Source organism: Glycine soja, chromosome 5 (genome assembly GCF_004193775.1).
Source record: "Glycine soja cultivar W05 chromosome 5, ASM419377v2, whole genome shotgun sequence".
NCBI lineage: Eukaryota > Viridiplantae > Streptophyta > Magnoliopsida > Fabales > Fabaceae > Glycine > Glycine soja.
In genome coordinates, this window is record NC_041006.1 from 32,253,252 (window position 1) to 32,264,295 (window position 11,044).

An 11,044-nucleotide genomic window follows, 5' to 3' on the forward strand; every position below is an offset into this window, starting at 1 on the left:
CCAATGGAAACTGCAAAAGGGACCACCGAAACAACAGCAAGCAACCAAAACGAAAGAAACAAAGCAGAGAAGAAACAAGCAGAGAAGAAAGCGCAGTAAAAAGAAGCGTGTACGCGTTAATTTAAAGAAAATTACACAAGGACAAAATCGTCATTACATACGCATTAAATATTATTTTATTTTTACTTATTATTATAAAATGAAATTTCTTTTTTCTTCATTTCGTCATTACATACGTTCACTAATTATTTAATTATTTATGTATAATAATATTAATTATTTTATAATTTAGTTTATCCATTAAAATTAAATTATTACAAAATAATTTTTTTTTTAAAAAGGTAACTTCCGGAAGAAGGTTCTTCCGGAAACTTCCGGAAGTACTTTCTGGTACTTCCGGAAGTCACAAATTCTTCTTCCGGAAGAAGTTTTTTTCCGGAAACTTTCCGGAAAACCTTTTTCCGAAAATTTTCCGGAAAAACTTCTTCCAGAAGAAGAATTTTTGAAGGGCAATTTCGCCACTTCACTGTTTGCTGGGTGCGTGCACGTAGCAACTCCCTAAAGGAATTTGAGCCACAAGGATCGGCCCAGAACAAAATATAATTAAAATAAAGGTTAAATGTTATTTTTCGTTGATTATGTTTTAGTATTTATTTTACTTTAGTAATTAAATTTTAAAATTTTTATTTTACTCTTTAATATTTTTAAAAGTTTCATTTTGGTCTTTTATGTTTTTAAAAATTTTATTTTGATCCTTTATGTTTTTAAAAGTTTCATTTTTATCTTTTCTTCTTATTTCCGTTAGCAAACATTGATGTTCAACTAATTTTTAAATAATTCATTTAAAATAATACGGCTAAAAATCAAAGTAAGATCCAAAATCATCACCGTGACATTAGATATGAAGTTTCTCATCACCGTCAAGACTCAATGTTTCTAATCTATATTGGTGCTAGATCACGGTGTGACTATGGGGTGGCGTGATGGTGTTGCTTGAAAGATGAATGTTGCAAATCTAATTTGTTTGTTGGTGATGATTGTAGTGTCGAGAAAGTTGTAGATTTGAGTGGGTGGTGATTGTATTGTTTATGTTGTGGTGGTTTTGAAGTTTGTAGAAGAAGATGAAGGAGATTAAGAAAGTGGATAGTTGAATGCATTTTAAAAAGATAGTGACAATTTTAGCCATCACTATCTTAAATTAATTATTTTAAAATTTAAAGTTAATGATACATTAACGTTTGATAACGAAAATTAGAAGAAATAACTAAAATAAAATTTTTGAAAACATAAAGGATTAAACTAAAATTTTCAAAAACATAAAAGACAAAAATTAAAATTTTAAAACTTAATGTATCAAAATAAAACTTTTAAAAACATAGATGATCAAAATGAAACTTTCAAAAATATAAAAGATTAAAATGAAACTTTTAAAACTTAATATACCAACATGAAACAATATTAAAACATAATGGATCAAAAGTGACATTTAGACTAAAATACATTATACTTTGTGTGCCAAAAGAAATTATGCTTAAAATACTAATTTATTTTAAAATACGTAACATTATTAAGCCAATAGTTAATCAAATACAAATATAATGAGATGCAATCTATGACTAAATTTAAAAATTATTGTTATTTTATCAAATTTCAAGGTAATAAATCTGAGGTACACGTACCCATTTCCTTAGTGGGCAACAACATGGTGCATTTCATTGTCGTAACCGGTAACACTGTATGCGGATTGAAAAGTGAAGAGCTAAAGAAAACAAGAACACATAATGCTGTCTGCAGTTTTGACTTAATGGTAGTCATTAGAAAAGTATACATTAAAAAATAAAAAAGTGAACACTAAAAAAGAATCAACATCAAGGTTGTAAAGTCGATTGCTTTCTCAATTATATAATATTCTTTAAGATCATTTTTGCCAAGTGTGGACGCTATACAGTGCACTAATACTAAAATAGAACATGAAGCTGGTGATTTAGTAAAGTTGAAGCTACTAGGAACTTAATCAAGATCTGATTCTCCCTTGCATTTTAGTGATTATGCTTCTAACACTGTTTTTATTGTTGGGAAGAGGGGGGTGGGGGGGGTGGGGGGGATTTTTTTTATTTATTTACTTAAGCAAACTAATCTTAAACCAGGGATAATAATAAAGAATTAAATTTTGATTTTTATACATGGAAATCATTTCAGAAATTACTTTAATTATTACAAAAGACAACCATTTTCATTTACGTGACAATATATGATCGAATGTCAGTGAATTTTTTTTTTATATTATCAATACATTCCAATAAAATTTTAAGTATAATACCAAATTATATGAACTTATTTATTTTGTTAAGAGACAGAATAGAACAAATCCATCTAATATATGTGAAGTTTATGTATATATTTAAATGATATTTTTCAATCACAAGTTTTGTGCTTAATGCTTAGCCATCAATCATAATCCACAATGGAAAAAACACTTACAACATATGCTCTCAGCATAAAAATATCCTTGGCCTAAATAAAATAAAATAAAAAGAAAGTAAACGTTTCTTGTGCTTCTCTGAGTGTACTAGAAAACTAGTCAATGCCTGGTCCAGAAAGTTTTAGTAGCATTTCTTAGATAAGGAATTTATACAAATCAAACACATATGGAGGGAACAAGAGGTGGTAGCATCATAGTGAAAACTGAATTCCAATGTAAAAACCAAACCCTTCCTTTGATGCCCAATATTTATCATCATATCTGTCATAGGCCATAGTGCAATACCAGGTAGGTCAATTTAAAGAAGAAAAAAATCTCAAAGCCAATCCATTCATGAATACATAACTTGATTAATCCAAGAATCTCAGGTCCTTATTCTTTCCAGCATGTCAACACTCTTCCTCGCCTTTTCAAGTTGATGATCAAGGCTTTTTCTAGACTTTTCAAGACAATCCACACTTCTCCTTGACCTGTCCATATGATCAAAAGTTACTCTCAGTTTCTCTAACTTATCGGCATTATTGGACAAATTTTTCAGTTTTTGAGGCCGGTCTGTGCTCAGCCGTGGTTTTTCCCTGCGATCAGTGCTCTTTCTACTAACTTCAAATACATCAGTGCTCTTTCGTGGCTGCTCAAACTGTTCCATGCTTCTTCTGAAGCTGTATCTTTGGGATGTAGACTTCTCAACAGTGGCTATGAACTTCTTCAGATGCCTGATATACTCAGGAAATTGCTCTAAATCACAGTGGTTTCCTCCTTTGAGCCATAGTGGCTCATACTTCTCTTTACACAGTTCCCACAGTTGTTTTCCGTGGGAGCAATCTACAACTTCATCTGAAGTTCCCTACATGATAACATTAAGGAACTTCAATCATAAGGTTTTTACCAGATTCTTCATTATGTAAACATTTGCAGATAAACTACATTGTGACACATGAAATTTCTGAAATCCGCAAGTCAAAAGATAGGGAAAAAAAGGAAAAGAAAAGAAAACTAAACTCAACTAAATAGCTTGAAAGATAGTGTCATACTGTCACTGATTATCTATTGGGATCTGAACTTCAAGTTTCCTTACCACTGTAAGTGGTAAACTTCATTATTTAAAACTGAATTAATGGACAAGAGTTGTTAATGAAAAAGGGGAAGAATATGAAATAATGTGCAGGTATTCATTCACAATAGCATTAATGAAATGGCTGCCATAAGAAAATATTCTCTACATGTGTCCAGGCCTGTATGGCAAGCATGGACACAATTTCTTACTAATGTCAGCATGGAGCATCCATTTAGACCACAAACAATAAGCATGATATGTAAAAGAGGCTCCGTAAGTAGGAGACCAGCAGCATTTTAACTGATTTCTTGCTTTTAAAGTTAAAACTATTCTCTTGCCCGAATAAACTAATCTACAAAGAGCAATTCAGGTGTAGAAAATTTCAGTACTTTTTGCTTAATAATATGAAGCTCAACAACTGAAAGTCTGCGACAGGCACGAGACATCAAAAAGCATTCCAAGTCATATGGAAATAAGGAGAAGTGGAAATAGGTTTTTTGCATATTCCAAGTTTAGAACTTTATAAATATTCCAAGTCATAGGGTGAAACTACAAACAAGTCCACAATAAAATTGAAGAATATTTTTAAAAGGGTAAAGAGCAAAGAGAAAATAAGCCAGATATAAGTTACTCTAGAAAAGGCTATCTGACTCAATAAAAACAAATGATGCAGCATCTTCAAAGAAAACTTACATGAATTATGAGAATAGGGCAATTAACGAGTGGAATTTTGTCGATATTCTGCACATCAACACAAAGCAGTATCTGATTAGATTAAGGAATTCATGTGCCTGTAAATCATCAGTATTTGATTAGAAATGTCAACTAGTGATTAGAAACCAAAACATTAGGCTAACCTTATATATGTCAAACCAGTAACTACGTTTTACTGGATACATGACCCTTAAGCCTGAAAGTATGGGACTGTGAAGAACAACAGCTCTCAATTGAGGTAATTTAGCTGCAAGATCCAAAGTAGGGCCACTTCCAACAGATTGGCCATACAAGATTATATCCTCTTGCTTGGTACCATAGCTTTCTTCTAGACACTTATACACAGCCTCAATATCTGCATATGTATTCTGCTCACTTGGCTGCAGTTCAGGCAAAACAATGTTTCATCAGCAGATGGTTTTAGCTCTACCAGTCTCCACATTATCATTGCATGACACAACAACATGAACAAGCATTTCAGAATCTTACAAACCTTCCCTGATGATTGGCCATACCCGGAGTAGTCATACCTGCACAAAATCACACACAGCAGACGAGTCAAATCCCCGTTTCACAATTCTCCTTATTGAGTTGATCAACACAGATAATAGATAGACAATATTATTCACAAAACTCTGCTCCACAGATCAAATACACACTTCCAGATACTAGTTAACAAACTAAATCAGTTTTACTAAGAAATAACAGGTCCCAAAATGACATGTTTCAAGTTCATAAACAAATTGTCAAAACAATAATTATATTCATACATCCACTTTCTGTTCCATCTCATTTTCTTTCTATTACTCTTTAATTTTCTTATTACGTCACTTATCACAGCAATCAATTTCTCTCTTCATTTTCATTTTTCTTTCAATCCCTCTCGTCCGTACATAAATACACCCCAAAATGTTGTATACATTTATAAGTACACTGGTCAAAATATGCTAAGGTGTAAACTCCCCCAACTCATCATAAATTGCACACCCTCCAACAAAGGCCTCCATTTTTTCTTTTCCTTCAAAAACACAAGAAACTAAGACAACCGCATTCTGATAAACACCCATTTCCCAACATTCCAAATCATCCACGATCCCTTCCTCCAAGCAACCAAAACTCAAGTGCCCACGATTTCCATCCTCAAAAAGAACCAAACTTTGGCAAAACCCAGAAACCAAAACCAACACAACCACAAAACAAAACATGAAAATTCAAAAACAACAACCATACACACCCAAAGAGAGAGGGGAGGGGGGTATTATTAGTATCACTTTAGAATATGAAGAAAGCATTATTTTTTCTTTCTCTTTCAATAATACCTGTAAGAAATAAAATGCATTAATAAATATACTATAACACTATAAAAATAAAGATATTTTAATCAAAATAAAATTATGTTATAATCCACAAAACAATATTCCTAAGCTTTAAATTTTAACAAAATTGATTGATTATATAAAAAAAGACTTTCGTTATTGATATATATAATTCTTATGATATAATTAATTGTTTATGTTACATTATCATAAAGTTATAAAAAACAGTCCGTCACCGCAATTTCAGTCGCAGCATCAAGAATTTTAAAGTCGCTACAAAGTGATCACGATTTATCTTCGATATCAAGGATCATTAAAAATCGTACCCGCTATCGCAATTTAAAACCTTTTGACAGTGAGAAAGTAATATTTAGAGTACTACTATATTACCCGATGAGATTAACACGCAAGTGGATGCTGAGCTGGATGAAGAGCTCGTACATCTGGCCAAGATCGGTGGCGTTGCCGTGAGAGTAGAGAACAGTGGAAGCTGCCATGGGGTGGCGAACGTACATGCTCACTATCTCGGTGCCGCGGCGCGTCGGAAGCTTCAGAATTTCCACGTTCTCGCGATGAGGAAAAGGACTCAGGAGCAGAAGCCCCGTCAACTCGTCCTTCACCACCTTGTACGATGCTGGGTGAGGCGGGAAGAACGCCAACTTCGCAGCCATGGATGATGTCACTCCTCCCATTGATGTTGCTATTATTGCATCACACACACAAACTATGAAGTTTGTATAGTGATGAGGGATCGATGCATTTGTTGTGTGTTTGTGGGAGAAGAACGGAGCTTTTTGTGTTGTGCAAAAAAAATGGAAAGGGAAAGATAGAAGAGAGTGAAAGTGAAAGGTTGGTAATGTTATGTGAGTAGTAATGATGATAGTTGGTTATTAGTGTTTTAAGATGGATGCTTCAAGTGTAATGTTCGTGGCTAGAGTCTAGAGTCGGTGTGTCTAACTAGTCTCTATGTGCTTTTTCTTGAATTTTTCTCACGAACATACAAGAAAATTGTATTTTACCCAAAAATAAAACTCCTCCATTATTTATCTATACATATATATTTATACTGTATTTTTGAATATTTTTTTTACAAAATCCGTTGAAAATTCAGGTCCCCCGTGATTTTTAATTTTTTTTAGAATTTTTTTTTTAAAAAATAAAAATTAATAAAATTAGAGAAGATAATAAAGTTAACGAAAATTAGTTAAAAACACTGCCTTGAAGAATTTTTTTTAATTTATATATAGTGTGAAATGAAATACCTTGACACTAAATAAAACAAAAAAAGAAATTTAATTTGCTTGACTAGAACTTCCGGACGGTGGAGACACTTATTTTTTGAATAACCACTAGCTTGTAGATTGAACAACATTTTGGTTGACCTCTTTCTCTCTTATCTATAATAGTCCGTATTCTTGTTGATTTTGATCGACCTTTTATATTTCTCCTCATGGCTGGATTGGCTCATAATTGTGGTCCTTCATATGGTGGTCAATAATCATGATGACACTTCTTCAATGATGAACTTGGCCGCAATGAGTATGTAAACTTGTCCAAAGGCAATCATTGCATCATCTTGAGTCTCACAATCAACAAAATATTTTTTTAACCTCTTATACGTGGTTTTGACCAAGGCAGTGATTGAAAAATTTCTCATCTTTTTTAGGACTGAGTTGAGTGACTTTGCCAAATTAGTGGTCATGTGTCCTCATCGCTTTCCATCATCCCATGTCAAGGTCCATTGTTCCCTTGGTATTTGATCAAGCCAGACAGTGTTGTGTGGGTTGTCTTCTTGTAACTGTCGGCAGTGACAAAAAAACTCTGGTTGGGTCATGGCATATGATGTGATCCTGACTAGGAATGGATCGCTTGATATAGGCTACGGAGATTTGGATGACGCCACTTCCAGTGAAGGAAGATAAGTCAGGGTAGACGCCACTTCCGATGAAGGAAGATAAGTTAGGGTAGACGCCACAAGGATTACCTTGATAAGTCTGAGATTGGTTCAACAAGGAACCCTGAGAGAAGTTCTCACCAAATTTTATGAAAATGCCCAAAAGTTTTTCTTTATTGAAAACAAAAACCAATACTTATAGTGTATCTAAACAAAAAGATAAAAATAGACATGGGCCTTCAAAACAGTTTGGGCCAAAAAAATTATAAATAAAAAAATAGAACATATTTATTATGGGCCTTCAAATTAATCTGGGCCTTCAGCAACAGTTAATAGTCTTGATAGTGTCTTTGCCTCTAGGCCTTCATCCTTCTCCACTTGGGCCTTCATCCTTCTCCACTCGGGGGCTTTGTCCTTCTCCACTTGGGCCTTTGTACTTCTCCACTTGGGTCTTTAGTCTGTATTTGGCAAGTTTCAGGATTCTCATCGCATACCTTGTAGTTTGAAAATAAAAATGTAAATCTGATTGTCAATTTAATTTTAAATAACAGAATATTATGAATTAAAATTTTAAAAAATATGTTACCCATACTAAAGACGCTTTTTCTTTCATCCTCAATTTTGAATTTTTTTTGTAATTTTGGCCAATGTGATGAATACAAAACACATGTGACGAGTTGTCTATTGTCTATCCACTGTCTAGTCGTCTGTATGCACTTTTGATTGACTGATGCCTATCAGGGATTAAGCATATACCATGTTGTGGTGTGATGTGGGTTCTTAAGTTTTGTAAAAAAAAAGTGTCAACCATCTGTTGTCTCACCCTAGATAATGGCAAATGCTAATGGAAATACGTTGTTAGCCCCATCTTATGCAACTTCAATTAATAACATCTCTTTGTATCATTCATAAAGTCATGTTCCATCAATTTGTACAATGGGTTTACAAAATGCAAACACATCAATGCATGCCTTGAATAACCAAAAAAGTCGATGGAATATGACCTTGTTTGGAATTGGTTGGCTTGACTTGTCTAGTGCAGGTATAGTTTGAATTCTGACAATTGTGCCAGGGACGAATAATTGCAAAGTTTGTAGATATTTGGGAAGTACGATGTATGACTCTTCCCAATTACCATATACCTTCTCGAGCGCCCATTGTTTTGCTAGCCATGCTTTTCGATATGTGATGGTGTATCCGAACTCTTGTCTAATGAATGCGATGAAGGTAGGAATGGTTAGTTGCTCATTTTCTTAAACCATTACAAGGATATTTTTGCCTACGAGTTTGGAATCCATCTTATTGTGATCTTGTAAAATGGTAGGCATGACATGTGTATGAGGCCCTTCAATCATTCTAATTTCCCAAAATTTTAAATTTTTTTTGTTTAGACGCTCTAAGTTTCCATTGGCACCCCTCAACTCGGCAACATAAGACCCATGTATCCTTCGCACACCTCTTGTGATTGAAAGTGACATGGTTCTTAATGTGCCACTTTTTGACTGTGTTTGAGGTCCTCCAACTGTCGGAGTCACTGACCAACATATAGCTCGCCATCCTATGAATCAGATTGTTGTTATTGGTCCAAAAAATGCCTATAGCCGGGGTTCTTAGCCACTTGGTTGTCACCAACATCAGCGTAATTTGGATATGGACGATAGACATTTTCAGTTGTTGTCGGTTGGAAAAGAAATTGTATATCATTATCGTCATTGTCGTTGATGTTGTTGTCGTCATTGTCCACCAAATTTTTGTCTTCATGGTCACTGAAGTCACCAAATACTTCTTCCGACAACCCGTTTTCAACATGATAGTCGTGTGACATTTCGTTGCTTTGAGATTGAGCAACATGGATTTTACTAGTTGGTTGGGCATTTGGGTGGGAGGGCTCATTTAGGTTCAAAAGTTGGGGAGCTGTCACACTGTAGTTTGACGATCCACTAAGCAGTTGTGTGTATGAGCTAATGTGTGCATCAAATTCAGTGGGTTCAAAATGGGGGATGTAATAATCATTTGTGGGCATATATGGGATTGGTGTGTAAGAAGATGGACCTTCACGGTAGCTTTGAGTATGGTAGTCAGTATATTGTGTTTGGTGAATTTGTGGTGATGGAATGGTTGTTTCAACATTAGTGGTAGAAAAAGGTTGTTGTTCGTATTGTACGAGCAACTAAAAGCCACTTAAGCATTGATGTCGATTATAGACATCAAACATACCATCTATATCCTCATTATCATTGGCGGTAACAGCCTGATAATTGATCATGTCAGACCTTGAAGTTACGGGGTATTGATAAAATGACTATGGTTATGGTTTGACCTTGATTTAGGTCCATCTTCTGTTGGATTTTTGTTTTCAAGGCATTGAAGGTCATGCCTCTCTTCATTGAAACAAGAACATTTTTTTCGCCCTTAAACTCTATGCCAATGGCACACTCGGTTACATAGGCATCGTAGTGGACTACGACAGTGACGTTTTCAGTTGTGCTTGACATGGTGATAATATGGTGTGATGCATGTAAATATGGTTTATGTCCGACAGTGAATTGAAACTTTGGTGGTGAATGGTTTTATATGTGTTGAAGAATACGTTTTGAGACAAATTTATAGTGTCGTGGATTGAGAATTTGTTACGGATAAATCCAACGGTCATCATTGCATCGACAATTTTAGCGGTCAAGATTGCGCCTACAATACCATGAACAATGTATCTACAGGAATCCTGACGTGCACGGTGACATAAACAATGTCTCTACAGGATTTCTAATGAGCATAGTGACGTGAGTAGTGTCTCTCTCGAGATTCTTGATGAGCACATTGACACACACACATTCCTAACGAGCAGTGATGCACACAGTGACATGCACAGTGTGTTTGTAGGATTCCTGATGAGAATAGTGACACACACAGTGTCTCTGTAGGATTCCTGGAAAGCACAGTTACATGAAAAGTGTTGCGCACAATGTCTCTACAAGATTCCTGACGCTGCACAGTGACGTGCACAATATTTGCACAGTGAAACGCACAATGTCTTCATGCCTATAAAAACCATCTCAAATGGCTTATTCCATACACCAACTTCTCACCACATGGAAATGTCATCGGTTATAGAATAAGATTAGACAACATGACAGTTGAACAGGTAATAAATACTAAACTATGGGTTTCATAAAAATTCTATTGAGGTTTGTATCTTTAATAATTAATTAATTATTCATTTGTATTATTTCAGTTCTTGTGGAATCCATATCTCTACTTTTTGGACATTATTAAGTCTAGAGCTTTCATAGACTCCTCCATATGGATAGCCTTGACCCCACTAATTTGTTTCTCAATAGTATAATGAAAACAAGTAGATAGAGTTAAACTTCAATTCCGCCTCCAACAAGGCATACCGTATCCACCAAAAAACATGGACAAACTTCACAAAATCGACATGCAAGGTCGAATTGACACAAATTGAGCTGAAAAATATGTAAAGTGGATAAGATATTGGCAACAACATCAATCAATGGTTTTAGAGGGACAACCAATTGTAGGGCATGCAAAGAATTCTCAAGAATACCAGGCATGGTATCAAAGTA

General features: G+C 34.6%; 1 protein-coding gene across 2 annotated transcripts; it reads right to left on the minus strand.

Moving 5' to 3' along the window:
• Positions 1-2,431: 2,431 nt before the first annotated feature.
• LOC114412546 (alpha/beta hydrolase domain-containing protein 17C-like) lies at positions 2,432-6,482 on the minus strand. Of its 2 annotated transcripts, none has more exons than XM_028376474.1 (5): positions 5,957-6,479; positions 4,744-4,780; positions 4,394-4,630; positions 4,230-4,277; positions 2,432-3,326 (listed from the first exon to the last, which is right to left on the minus strand). In XM_028376474.1, exons 1-5 carry the CDS (start codon positions 6,256-6,258, stop codon positions 2,847-2,849), a joined length of 1,104 nt encoding a protein of 367 aa, XP_028232275.1. In that variant the 5' UTR covers positions 6,259-6,479; the 3' UTR covers positions 2,432-2,846. The 2 variants fall into 2 exon arrangements, with proteins under 2 accessions (XP_028232275.1, XP_028232276.1); XM_028376475.1 differs by having other exon boundaries at positions 2,992-3,316; positions 5,957-6,482.
• Between the last annotated feature and the right edge of the window lie 4,562 nt (positions 6,483-11,044).

Bases quoted from the DNA above. Each gene is read 5' to 3' on its own strand.
- LOC114412546 (XM_028376474.1), bottom strand. From the start codon at position 6,258: ATGGGAGGAGTGACATCATCCATGGCTGCGAAGTTGGCGTTCTTCCCG. The intron at 4,781-5,956 runs GTAATATAGTAG...GATTTTGTGCAG, and splicing joins TTGCGTGTTAATCTCATCGG to GTATGACTACTCCGGGTATG. The intron at 3,327-4,229 runs GTAAGTTTTCTT...GTTATCATGTAG, and splicing joins GCCCTATTCTCATAATTCAT to GGAACTTCAGATGAAGTTGT.